The following is a 15,039-nucleotide window of genomic DNA, read 5'->3' on the forward strand; positions in this document are numbered from 1 at the left end:
ATCCGCGAAGGGCATCTACTTGGATGGACGAGTTGAAAGAAGAATCTATCGATTCTTTCTTCAAATCCAAGGTACACTCTCTCTCTCTCTCTCTCCCTCTATCTCTATCTCTGAATATATTAAAAATCGAAGCACGCGAATCAAAGTCGAACGAAACCGAAGGGAAATAGATGCACTCTCACTGGTTCGTTGCCACACGTTGTCGCGGCAGCCGCCACTCGCGACGAGTGACTTCGATGCCCGCACAGGAGGCTACGATTTCGCGCGTAACGCGAAATCGTGGTATCGAAGGAAAAAAATAAATATAAATTAAACGCATAAAATATTTTATAGGTAATATAACGTCTCGATTCCGTTGATCTTTGCGTTTTTTCATTGCGCAACGTCCGTCGTAAAGTAACGCGATTGCGCAAGCGCGAGCGAGCGACGATGATCTTTTTGATCGGGGGTGGGGGTTACGTTTACGATAACACGAAATTACACAATGGTGGCGCGGTTGCTGCTCGCGTGGACGAACGTGGGCCGAAAGGCAAACGAGGCTCGGCCGTGCGCACACGCAGCTTTTTATACGCGCCATGGAAGAACATATTCCTTCTCTGTCATTGACTTTTACTCGTGAATCGTTGGAGTTGGTGGTAAACGGCGACCGCCTTGCCTCGTCTTTGACCACCGCTCGTTTTACTTTCTAGAATCGTTACGGATCGCGACTAATCGTTCTATCGATCGCGCGAAATTCGTTCTCCCGTGGAATCTCTTCTGCCCCGCAGTTGTGAGAGCCGGCGGCGGCGCCTCACCGTTTCACGCTTTTCGTTTTCTCTTCCATTCGATAGAGGCGAGATTTCAGGTCACCCATTTACTCTCGATTTCACGCCGCGTTCAATTTCATGAGTTTACCTAGATCGTGTTTAACGGTGTTTAACGCAGTGTTTCGAATCCGAGCTCGAACAACGGAGAATTACAAAGGTCCGTTCGACGCGGAATTTACACGGACGACGATGATTCGTGGAAGAAAGTATCTGATATTTCTATATTGGAACTCACATCGCCTATGTATTATTTTCTTTCTTCTGAAAATAATTAACCTTTCTCCGTTGGATATTATCCGGTTGACAATCAGAGAGTATCGTTGCGGTTGTTCTTATTGATCACGCGATTAAGAATTTATCTCACGTGCGTTTTAGCTATGACCTATCTATAGATTATTAAAACATGCCTGGAACAAAAGGAAACACTTTCCGTGCCTAGTTTTCTCGATCTTGATCGAGACAGAAATTTAATAACAATCAAATTCAATCTTCGTGAAAAAAAGAAAAAAGATTGGTATATCAGTCCAAGTGAAATTCGATTTGCCTCGACAGAGATCCATTTCCCTATCAGAGCAGCAACAACAGTGACTAGACAGATTGATATACATCTCCAAGTTGTTTCTTTCTTTCTTTCTATTCGTATCTTCGTATTGCGATTTACAAGTTTAAAAACGATTTACACGATTGCAAAAGAAAATATGCATGCGTGCAGCCTATCTAGAATAAAGGTAAACATCATTCACTTCTGATTTCCTTACCGATTTTCGATCGAAAGAAGCGAGAAAATATTTAATATTTCACCGTTAAATTTGTTCATCGAAATTCGTATCGGTCGAAAGTGAAATTCGATTTGCTTCGATGAAGATCCACTTTTCAGACCAGCAACTTCGCGATCAAACACTCGATACAAATATATCTCGAGTACGCTTGTTCTTCGTACTGTAAATAATATCGTCGAGGAGACGCGATGGCAACAAAAAATAAAAAAAAAAAAGAAAGAAAAAAATATTAGGAAAATATTTTCTCGGCAAGTTACGTGAGAGCACGATTCGATTTCACTGCGTGTGCATTCCTCGATTGTCAAAATACTGCAATTCCACCGAGCAACTCGCTTTCTATTTCACAAATCTGCGGAAACAGCTGACTCATTGCGGTAAACAAAATCTCCTTCAGAGATCCAGTTCCCCTATTAACTACCGCGCGAGAAATGATTAATCGTAGTGATCTAACCCGATCGATCGGAAATGGATCTCTAGATCGGTTCGATAATAACTCGCGGTTTTGCCCGATCCGATTGTTCCGACGAGTGGGGTTTAGAACACACGAACCGCTTTTCGCTTTTGTTTTATGCTTGTAATTATGGTGAAAACGGGCGAATCGAATTTCTCACAGTCGAAAGAAAGAAAATAATAACACGAACGCAACCATGAACGATAATTTCTCAATTGTGGGAAATACAAAATTAATTCCAATGTTTTTCATTCCTTTCAGTCCGCGTAACGTAGGAAGATCCGCGATAAATCGAGCAACGATCGAGTTTTTCCATTGAATTCAGCTTGCTCCTTGTTTTTTCCTTTGATCATCCTTTTCGAATTTTTTTTTTTTTTAGAAAGAATAATGGCGAATAAAATAATATCGGTGGAAAATATTAAAAATTGTAGTCGATCGATTGCGAGAACATCGATCAAAGACAGATTTTCAAGGAAGAACAATTAGAAAAAAATTGATAGATGAAAATATCGTAAAGAATCTCGATCGACGTTGCCGATTTTTCGCGTCGTCTTCTCGAAATTGTGAAAATTCACTCGATATATCGAATTATGCGTACCTTCGAATCAAATCCCAACGCTATCTCGTACTCGAATCCTTCCGCTTTCGATGATCACTCGAAGCGTATCCTCTAGGTATAATCCTGGCCAGGTGTCACTAAGGATTCACAGTTGATCGGTAGCATCAGTCTTCTGATGCGCAAGAGTGTATATATATATATATTTATATATATATATAAAATATAATATATATATACAAATCTCGAGAGAAATCGAGACAAGAATAGGATGGAAAATTCCAAAAAAAAAAAAATTCACCAGCACACAAAACACAGCTACGCACGGAAGGCTAAATCAGACACACAATCGCACCGTGTCCCACACTGGTTCACGATCGTTTGAAATCGTATTTGAGCCGCGTGTCAACTGAAGAGGAGCTTTGGATACGGAGAAGAGACACCTCGTCCTCTGCGAGTCCTGACGCGAGACTGAGGCGGTCAGAAGCGAGTAAAATCGAGTTCGCAACTTAACGAGCTGACCCACGTCCTTCTCTCCCCCTGTTTCTCTTTCTCACTCTCGCTTACCCGTACCTCCACTCCACCTATATCCAATCATGCTTCGTCTTCGTTCGACCAACCAGCTTTCTTTCTTTCGTTCACCTTCCCTCCACCTGTCGTCCTTCGTCACAGTCCCACAACAACAGTATTTTCGTTCACGCTATTACCATCGGAATTTCTGCCGATTTCTGGCCACCTTCGTCCTTTTCTCGATTCCGTTCCTTTTTTTTTCTCCCTTCCATTTTTTATCAAAAAATTTTTATCAAAACATACGTCGAATTATTTTCATTGGATTGTAGATTTTGATGAAAACTTTTGGATGAAAATCACCGTATCGCCGCATTTCTCGATCCTTTCTGTCGATCTTTACGTACATATCGATTTATCAAATACGATGCACCGAATTCATTTCATATCGACGGTGTTTGATGCTTTCTAGATTTCTCACCGATTTCTAATCAACTCCGCCCTTTTCGCTGGTCTCCTGGATCGTTAGATTTTTTCGAGACCAGTGTTTCCCGATCTTGGGTTTAGTTTGTTTCATTTGCCAATTTTTGATGAACGGTGTGTCGAATCATTTTTTAAGTTTGCTTTTTAGATAAAAAACATTGGTGATTTTTGACTAATTCTCTCGTCTCAGTTCGTTAAATTTTTTTTATTTTTTTTACAAAACAAATGTTTGTCAATTTTAAAATAAATTTTCATAATAAATTGAATATTTTTCAATTTTATTTACGAAGATTAGTTCAAATTGTCAAATTTGCATTTTTCACGTAAATCATGCATTGAATCAAAAGTTATTCTGCTAAAAATACCTTGTATTTTTCATAAATTTAATATTTTATAAATAGCAAATTTAAAATTACATCGTTATCGAATCGTGTTTCTTTCTATCAAAATATATATATTCTCAAAAGAACAGGAATAAACGCAATTGACTCGATAATCGTATTAAATAAAATTAAAAGAAATTAATTATTAAAGTATTACTTTTAATTTAAAAAAAAAAAAAAAAAAAGAACATTGAAGCAGACATGTTCATAGCTCAAAAAATAATTAGAACAAATTGCACGATTTATTAAATCTCTGAGAATCTGCTGAATTTTTTCGATCGCGTTTAACGATGTATCAAAAAAAAAAAAAAAGAAAAGAAAAAAAAGGAAAAATCAATTTAAATAAATTATTTATGTAAATTTAGATCATATTTGCCACTGATTAATTCTGGATCTTTAAACTAGCGTCATCAGGGGAGAGGGGAATTGAGAACAATTTTTCATGCAAAACATCTCCACGTGTCAATGCGTATAGAAGTCCAGCCAAGATACGGAAACATCTGGCCACGTAATGGACAAAGACACGCAGTAAAGAGTCTGAAAGATTATACTTGCAAAATCTTTGATGATTCTTTACTGCGTTCTATTCGCGCGCTTTCAGCGATTTCAAGCTCTTTTTGTTTCATGAGCCATGAACGAAACATCGTCGCGTTTTCAAAAAGACTCTGTCATGTTACCTGGCAGTGATTGCCATAAGCCTTTTAAACAATTCTAAATTTCTGTTTTTATATATATATATATATATATATACATATATGATTAAATGACGAATTGTCACACTTGTCATTTTTATTTGATTTGTGAAATTTACCACGGTATCTAATAAGTGAAAGAAAGAAAAAAAAATATTCATTATTATCTCGAACGAGATAATATTGGGCGCTTGCTAGATAAATGACACCACAATTCAAAAATTATAATTTTTAAAAGACTTGGAATGGTTATAAGAATATATCATATATCAAAGTGAGAAATTCATAGTTTGGAAATTCATTTACAGAATTGTAGGAATAAGTATTGATACTACACTGATACTAGATATATGTGTATATATATATATATATGTATATACACATATATAAAAATGAAGTTACAGAATGGAACACGCTCGAGTGCTGTAATTAATTAACCGATTTTTTGTTGTTGTTGTTGTGACACATCGATCGTTCTAGCACGACGATTTCTAAAACATACTTGTGTTTTACAGTTTATACGCGAATTAACATTCACGAAGGCGTTTATTTCTTTTTTATTTCTTTTCTTTATTGTAGATGACTATGCAAAAATATACGAGGGTCGACAAAAAATTGTCGACGGATTTTATATTCAAGTAAACTGCATATAAACTGTTGTAAATTATAATTTAGCGTTACCTATTGCATTTTCTAGAATTTTAGTTTTCAATGGAAAATTTATTTATTTTTTTTTATAATACGTTAAATTATTATTATCTATATAATTATATTATTATTATTATCTAGAATGTAACAAGAAATTTCCTTCTGAAATTACGTGCCGGTTCGTTGATAATTAAATTCTTGAAAATTAGTTTTGAAGAACTTTGCACTCGGGAATCACGTTTATTGCGAATGATCCCCACTCTTTAATATTAAATTTCTTGCTATATGGATGGTATAATAAATTCTTTAATAAATTCGTAAACTTAAAAATTCGGACGACCAATACCGGTGACGAATGCCGGAAACGAACTGAAGAATTTGAAAATTTATCGTTTTTCCTCTCTTTCGTCCTCATCAATTCATTAGGAAATAAAAAATTTCATTGGTCGCGATTCAAACAATTAAAACGGTACGCTATATGTTTCTAATTCAAATACTATTACGAACGTTCATTAATAATCGCATTTTCATTAACAATAAACTGAGAAAAATTTATTGACTAGCGATAGCCAAGACAATTGCCTAAGGCTTAATTGTCCGAGTCTTTGTTTAAAATATGTTCGCGTAACGAAAGTTTGACTCTCATTTTTTGCCCAAGAGAATTTTTTCATGCCTCGAAATCAGGCTTACTATTGACAGTTTCGAGCTCTTTTGCCGACAAATTTTCATATTTCGCAACCGTTGCAGCTCGATTAATCGAAAGATCGAAAGATACGTTAACTAAGTAATAGTCAAAACTTATTACATAAATTTTCGTTCAATTTTTAGTTAAAAATGATACAGCTTGAGAAAGCTTCGATTTTCGCTTCGTTCGTTTCAACGTGTGACGATATTTACAATCTTGGCTAATCCCTTCTCTAGGATACGAGCATATTTGAGGATAAAAATTTCTCTTGCGAGAATATTTTTTCGCGAGTGAGCATTGTAATATGAAGAACGATCATTTGACGATAACTTTCACTCTCGATTTAATATTCATTAGCAAAAAAAAAAGGAAAAAAATCTCAATCTCGAAATTTTCGATCAAATATATCCGTATATCATCCAAGAATTCTGGTCGTCGATCGTTCGAAAAAAAATTAATAGCAATCGTTTCGCTCGGGCAACGATCATATTTCTCCAAGATTGAGCTACACAACCGTGAACAGAAATTGTTTTAATTAATCGTGGTCTCTAGGAATCTAGCCATCAACAAACAATTTGATTCGAGATCGAGAAATAGCGACCATAATAGCGATCAGAACGGTTTGCACTTTCCCCAGGATTGCGTAACTTGGATACAGTCCCTGACGTAATATGAGCCTTGATTAAATAACTCTCGAGGAAATTATGCATTTCTTCCTTTTTTTTTTTTCTTTCTTTCTTTCTTTCTTTTTTTTTCTGTACGAAAATTGCCACGTACGACGTTAAGAATTTTCGCGATACCTTTTGATACACATCGAAGCGGCTAACTTGGCAGCGGATTTCCCTTGACTAAAATGTTAAACAGCAAGTTCGACGAACTTAACGATCGTGTGTCATCGATTCACCTTGTCGTGGTATTTCGAGAGATCTCGATGAATGAGTGGTTTTACTGCTTAGAATTGAAATTGAATTATTTATTTGTTTGTTTATTTACGGATATAGAGTATTTGGTTTCAAATACGTAAGAAGTGAAATGATATAAAACGAAGAAAGGGAACAGAGAGGTGAAAGCACGCTGTTATGCGTTGGATTAGTTACTGAATCACACGAATCATATGATTATTATGATTACAATAGGTTATTGTTTAAACTATTATTTCATATTACTTTTTTGGATGCAGGTCTTGGGAAGTGTAGTATTTGTAAAGAGGATCTGTGTATATTCATGTGTATTCATAATTTATACGTAACATTTATAGAGCATGTTACGAAAATTTTGTTATTTAATATTACAAAGCGTTAATCAATCAATTTATAATTAATAATTTAGATATTTCAATTGTTGAATAAATTTAAAGAATTGCGCGTAATTCTGATCAAAATATGGTAAATAACGGAAACGAAAATTGTTTTCAATTCTAATTATACATCATTGAAAAAACAATTCGTGTTTCAGATTTGATTACGTACGTTATTTTGTTTTATTTATAGAATTTGCGCAGTTGAATTTCTTTATGCGAAATTACATTCGCCAAATTTATATTTTTAGAATATATGAGGAAGAAAGAGCACGAAACAAAGTATTGAAAATATGCGGAAAAATTTTGAATTTTGGAAAATTTCCAAATTTATTTTCTGTGGAGCATTATTCTTAAGAACATTAGTGCACTAATATGTAAAGGAATTAAAGACAACGGGAACAAACTGTTATTGTTCCGTACGTTTTATGGGACAGAATGGGTTTAATGAGGAAAATATATGGTAAAACTAAACTTTTCTAAAACTTTCTAAATGATCCATATAATTAAAGATGAGAATGACGAAGCAAATATTCCGAAAAGTGAAAGTGATTTATTATCGTTTTTCGATTATCCGGCCATCGAACGCGAGGATACACCGGTTTTCATTATTGGCCAAATCGAATCGGTAGTAAATAACCATTGCAGAAAAAGCATCGATCAATTTTTATCGAACAGCCAACAATAGAGACGATAACCGTATAAAGTATTCAAATACTTATTTTCTTTACCCATCTATTTCTAAAGTAAATTCATTACAATATCTCGTTCATCTTCATTCGTATCTCTTTTGGTATTTAAAAAATAATTAGAACCTCTTTTATCACCGTAATAAATGCGACCAATTCCTTTATTGCTTTTTATATTATTAATGTATTAAGTGAAAGCAATTAATCTCTCCTTAAATTCGTTTCTAAAAATAATAATCTATCTTTATCATGTGTCAAATAATTTTGTTTAAAATTAATAAAAATAAGGTAATAAAAATTTTTTCATTAATTTCACGACATAAAATAACCCCTTTCTCGATCGACAATCATTTATATCCAATCGAGGATCAACCAATTCTGCTTATATCCGATTTAATTTTTTCACAAGAAATCCCCTATATTCTGTGCAAAATTATTGTCGTAATACAAATTTATTATCATAATAAAATGTTTAAGCGCGTAATTATTTTAACTAACTCATCTTTGTCATAAAAATTATTACAAATTAATATTTCACGTTATGTCACGTCGAAAATATTTTCCCTGCTTTTTATCTTTTTTAAACTGTCAACGAAACGCATTGATTTATTACACGAAAAGGATAATCGTGGCTTATTGTTAATGTCATCGTATCATGACAAAGTGGATCGTATTTAATGCATAGGCCGACTAACGTAGACAAATCTCGTTCTTATTGATGGCAGGTTTACTGGAGAGGGGAAGGTCTGCGCAAGGTCTCGCGGTTCTTAGTGTCAGCCACCTTCGCTTGGGCTTCTTCTGGTAAAAGCGAAAGTGTCGGCTCGGTGCATGCGCACTGACCGCTTGTCAAACGCTCGAACCGAACGCAACGAGGTCGCGTTCGATATGTCTTTTGTTTTGCGCTTATTTCCTAGCAAATAAACGAGTGGAAATGATAACAATAAAATATATGACCGCTTATAAATAATTAACCACGTGCGTTCGTTTTCGTTTCGCAAAAATCCGTCCGTTCCACCAGTCTCCGCGAAAAAAGAAATACGACACGTACGTACGTACGTTTCGTACACGCAAATAGAACTGTAGATAGCTATTAGGCTCTACGAGTAAATACACGCGATAATGATACTGTGAATTTGTTTACATCGTAAACAAATGTCGCGAGATGTAATTCTATATTCTATATTTTGTGATTTAATTTGCACTTATACAAGATTTATTTTATTATTTAACTCGCTCGTTCTTTTACCTTATATGGCTTATCGTAAATTGTCGCATTAAAAATGCATTCATGAGCAGAAAGGTACTTTTTATTTCTCTTCCTCGTTCGAGAAAATATTGAAATATTTTCAACTTTTCGCCATAAGTTTGTCACCTCCGATTCCTAGAATTGTCGGTACTTTAGAAAAGTGTTCAGGAAGTGACCTCACCTAAATTTCTCTTTTATGAAGAGAAAAAAGAAATTCTATTTAGAATAGAGGCACACGACTGAGAGATGGGAAAAATTTTTGATTTTTCGATCGCTCTTTCTTCCTTCCTAGAACAAACAAATAATACGTAAGCTAATTTTTCTTTCAACTTTGGATTCGAAGTATAATATAATCTTGCGAAACGATTGAAATTAATCTTAAAACTACCGTTACCCAGTGAAATTCGATCCTTTTTGGCATCGAAACAAGGATTGGAATAAAATGCTGACGACATATGCCGCGATATTGGGTAAGGAAATCTATGAATTTAACCCTGAAACAGTCGTCCTGGGAAAGAAGGCCGGGCCCAGACTTGAGAAACTAGCATGGGACTTATTGAACCAGGTCGCCAAATGCGGCCGAAGGTATGGTATAGACGTGAAAGCGGTCAGTCCGGCTGCTGTGTTACGTAAATCCCAGGAAGAGTGTTCAACCGTTGATTCGTCGATACTTTGATGATCGTGCATCAGCTAGCGAGGGGTTTTCCCTTTACGAGCTTGTTCATATAGCCTTGTGCTACTTTTCGGAATCATCGAATGCAATTTGGTGAATAGAACATTTTCGATTGACAATACTCATAATCGAGTATTGTGCATTATACAAATTAGTTATATCTTCTAATTTATAACGACGAGCGATGATAAGTAAATAAAATTTTTTCTCCGAATTAACTAAATAACGTTTAATTTTTTATTTCTTTTTCTGTATAATACAGATTATGCTAATTGTATATTTTTCAAGAAGATTCAATAACGAATATAATTAATCGAGAGGTATGAATATTTCATTATTATTTAAATACAGACAGAGATTTGGTGTCTTCGTTGAACTTGAATGAAGATATTTAGAGATTATATCTGGAATGCCACGTAAATTTTGGGAATCGATTATTGGAGAAAGCGATTACATTAGGAATTGCTGATTAATGTAACGATTAGTTGAAACTTTCTTGCGAAGCAAATTAAGCAGCTAGCATAGTTTATAGTTTACTAATTAATTCGAATTATTATTATATTAATTTGATGTTTCTGGAATTTTGTTGAAATTAATTTATAAATGATTTTTATCGACTTATGTAATATTGTTGTTCCATAATATTTGTAATACATGTAGAAGATGTGTAAAAAAAGGCAAATAACGATTAAAATTATTTGTGATAAATATTTATATAATAATTTATATAATAAAAAATAATCGTTTCTTCTTAATATTTATTCATAAGATTTTTTAAATTGATTTTTATCTTGATGATTTATTTTTAGTATCTTTTTTATAAAATACCAATAAAATAAAATGTAAATAAAATATATACGATTTATAACTTATGAAATCAATAATTAATTAAAACACAACATTTCATTACATTGGAAAATGTAACATTGAAAAATACAGAAAATGATTGGAAATCATGAATTAAAAGTCGAATGTTCTCTCTATGTTCAATTGCATTATTCTATTTAATAAGCATATATGAAATCATTATCAAATTATGATTTATTACGTGATTTGTTATCATGTTTATAATTTTTTTTATTATAATATATTAAGCATTTATCGCATATTTATTTTAAATATTTATTTGTGTAATATTTTACAGACTGCTATAAACAGTCAAATTAATTTTATTGATATTCTTGTTTTAGTTGCCGAGAATATTATAATCTTACGTTTAATCGTGATCCATGGATTATCATATTATGTAATTTCATTTTATCTAATTTTTATTTCATATTTAAAAATTAAAGAATATTCTATTTTATATTTAAAATTGTAAGAAATTTAATTCTTTTTTTAATTATAATTTTTATCGTTATTTATTTATTCTTATATATATATATATATATTTTATATAAAATCGTATAAAATAGATAAAATAAAAATTAAATTATGATATGATCGCGTAAATTAATCGCGACTTTGTACATAAAATTATATTTATGTAATGCGCGTATTCGAGCGTCACGCAATGCATGTCTTCGATAATTATCAGTCTATACTCGTTTTTATGCTAACAAGACACATGTTGTGAATTATGCTAATTTACCCCTAAGTTCATCACGTAACAGAAATGGTAAGCGTGGTGCCATCTCTCGAGGTGTCTTTATAACTTCCTTTCTTTCTGTTTCTTCAACAGTAATCGGTACATAAGGGAACGACAAACTGTAATTTGCAATCAATGATCGATATTATTCTTAATTATATTTGAGATGCATAGATGCATACACGCAGTTTGAAATTTAATGATGCAACCGTACCATAACCTTATTATTTTTCCGTCTAAATGATTCATTAATTTCTATCATCTTTAACCGGAGATCCTTCCATAATAATCTCAATTACTGAATCATTCTATTAATCTATTATTTTTTCTACGACTATGACTAGAATAAAATGTAAAATACCGTATCTAAGATATGTCACGCAGAAGCCTATTCTTCGGTTATGATTCATCGTTAAAAGTTAAAGAATAGAAGTGTTATTCGTCAGTTTAAAGATGATAATAATTCTTATTAATTAACTCAGCCTCCTTGTCTCTTTACCGAAGAAAAAACTCTAATTAATAGGCAATAAAAATATATATTCAATGAGAAAACAAATAGATTTGATAGAAATTGATCGTATAATTTCGTACAAGAGTTCACGCTTAGAGATTCCTCGTAAAAGAGAGATCGATGTTAGATCAATCTGACATCGAGAGAGGATGCGTTTGTGGCGATCGTTCGTGTGTTTTGCCTACATTTTACCCTTTCACTGTGCAATGATAAAACGAAGCAGCCACAAGCGGACGAGTCTATTCATCGCGACTCCTCGTCGGCCACTTTCACGCGCGATTGCGAACTCGAGGATCGAAGTAGCTTCGTACCAGCGTGTGGTGCTCTTGCAAAATTTGCCTCGCGCCTTGTGCGCCATTTGTTGGCCGACTTTTTCGAAGCCTCCACGACTTTTCACTCTCGTTAGAAATTTTTCGCTAACACGGTACGCACCGTTTTCTGTATCTTCCATAGAATTTTTTTCATTTTTTTCCCCCCAATTTCCTTTACGATGAAAGATTTCCACTGATGTGGGATCAAATCATGGAAAAAGAAGAAAAGAATAAATAAAAGAAATCAAAGATTTCTTGGACGGAAAACGTAAAATGAAAGAGAAGAATCAAGATTCATGGAGCAGAATACGATTTTTCCGCATAATCTATACAACCGGAATGCAAGTTACCATAAAATCGCCGTATGTATTCAAACGGAATTTGTACATTTCATGCAATCACGTCCTCACAATAAGTTACAAAATCGTACCATGGTCATTTCGCGGAAAAAAAGAATATATGCACTTTTTTATGATACTCAGATTATTCTTGCAATTATCGTCATTGTAAAAAACGAAAAAAAAAAGTTTTATAACAATGTGTGAAAAAAAAAAAAAAATAACAGAACTCAGATACAAAAACGAAATATTTTACAATTCATAATATTTAATTTTTATTAATTCACGTTAAATAATATGACTATGCTTATATTTATGCTTCTTTCTATTAATTTCTCACATTTTCAAATAATATCTTAATAAATTTCAATTAGACGATATTCAAATAAATTCAAAACTTGAATAAAATAATTATATTTCATTATAGTTGCACAAAATAGCTACTGTGGAATTCCTTCCTGTTAATTGAAAATTGGAGTTATTTTTCCAGAATTATTTTTACATTCTTGTGAAATCAGTATTAAAATATAATTACTATAATGGCCAATATAATCGTAGAAGCTTCGGGTACAAAGTCGAACCATGGCCGGTTTCTCCAATCAACGAAAGCGAAGTAAAAGTGGAAGCGAGCCCAAACAAATTTCAAGCGTATTACTCACGCGGTCTGCACGTCGCTCCAGCTGAACAGCTTCTTCGTCTTTTCCCACTGCTTCTTGTCCTCCATCTCGATCAACGTCCTTTCAGTGGTTTGTATACGAATTAATGGATCTTGGGGAAAGGTATCTTTCGCTGAGATTTTTTTTCTTCTCAATGATGACACATCTTTTCTCGTTCGTCTCTCCGATGAAAATTCCTCACTTTAAAAGCGTATCTTGTGTATCTTCTAAATGATCACGGCGCACTGAAAAAATCGATCAAACTTAATTAGAATAAAATTCATATTGAAAATTCATTTTTTTTGTTCTTAATCATTTTATTTTAAGCACAATAATCCGATAAAAAAGATATAAGTACATTTAAAATATCGGAAGATATATTTTTTAAGCTTTTAAATACCTATTTCTGTCTAACATGTCATATTTGAATGATTTGCAATGCAAATATTCATCAATAATAAAAAAAAATAGGCATTTTATAGGTTTTTTTTTTTTTTTTTTTTTTTATAATTATATGGAAACATGATTTTTTTTTAGACATTTTAAGGATATTTTACGAATTTATAATATAAATGAACAAAAAAAAAACAAATAGTTTCCAATGTCTCGTTAGTTAAAAAAATAAATTATTTTCATTGATAATATCGTTGCAACAGGAAAAAAATTTTAAATCGAGAGATTTTTTGATGTTAGTCAGAAAAACTTAAGTGCATAGCCTTTCTGATCAAAGTGTACCGATCTCTAAATTATATCTAGAAACCAATATTGTTTCTCCACGCTTTCGTAAACCCAGAAAAGCAATCCGTTTCTTCGAAGGATGCATAAGCTCCGTAGAAAGAATCGCGTGCCCATTCATGACAATGGCGAAAAGTGAAACTGTTTTACAGCGACGAGTAACTTCATATGCTTTAAGTCATTATGAAGAAAGCGTGCTGTATAACAATTTGTCAGTAGAATAGAAAATATGACTAAAAATAGTATGCATTTTCTTTGGCACATTGTTATCTTAAAGAAGTACAAAGTTTCTTGAAGTACCAGGAACTTACAATTTCAAAGAGTTTTATTTGTGAGAACTCCGCCACTTTTTGAATTGTTAATTACGTTAAACATGTTTTCTTATCGTCTACAAATATCATACATTAATTATAAAATTAATGTCAAGGTAAAAAAATATTGTATCTCATTATATCTAACTTATATCAAGTTTTAAAAAGTGGAAATCCTTAGATCTTTTAAAAATTTTAAATTTCGAAGAAAGAATTTTGTTATGGTGAGCGATGATCGAGATCGTGATCGCTTGACCGTGAAATCCATAAAAAGATCTTTGATCCAGAAACGATGGAAATCGAGAATCTCGGTCGAGTATCTTCCTTTAAGCGAATTATCGCATTGAAATTGTATGCTATTCTTCAAAAATTTTTTCGCATATATTTAAATATAAATTTGATCGTACTTTAATTTTATTCATATTGATTAACGGGTTGAAATAAAAGAAATTCTGTCGAGATTTAAATTTTAATTTCGAGATTCATTCAGATCATTTAATCATGGGATCGGATTCTCTAACTGTTCAAATAATAGTCCTATTATAATCACCAATAGCATACACGTCATTGACCGCGCAAGAAAGTAGAGCTTCCGTCAGTCTAAACGGAAGTGCTACGAAAATGCTTGTTATTGCGATCGATGTTGTTTGATTCGGTCTGCTTAATATTCAGCAGACTGTATTTAGCTCCATTT

General features: G+C 33.0%; 1 protein-coding gene across 3 annotated transcripts in view; it reads right to left on the bottom strand.

Moving 5' to 3' along the window:
* Nucleotides 1-15,039, bottom strand: part of LOC107996287 (ABC transporter G family member 20) — a 35,231-nt gene that overhangs the window by 17,808 nt on the left and 2,384 nt on the right. The window contains exons 1-2 of one of the 3 annotated variants that reach the window (XM_062085811.1): nucleotides 13,303-13,541; nucleotides 2,635-2,732 (exon numbers count right to left, since the gene is read on the bottom strand). Coding sequence is in view for 1 of the 3 variants with exons in the window: in XM_017054253.3 (XP_016909742.1) it covers nucleotides 13,303-13,367 (65 nt within the window). In the remaining 2 variants the exon portion in view is untranslated. Of the gene's footprint in view, nucleotides 1-2,634; nucleotides 2,733-2,893; nucleotides 3,075-13,302; nucleotides 13,545-15,039 lie in introns of those variants that run through there. The other 2 variants (XM_017054254.3, XM_017054253.3) reach the window with 2 other exon arrangements.

Source organism: Apis cerana, linkage group LG15 (assembly GCF_029169275.1).
Source record: "Apis cerana isolate GH-2021 linkage group LG15, AcerK_1.0, whole genome shotgun sequence".
Taxonomy (NCBI): Eukaryota; Metazoa; Arthropoda; class Insecta; order Hymenoptera; family Apidae; genus Apis; species Apis cerana.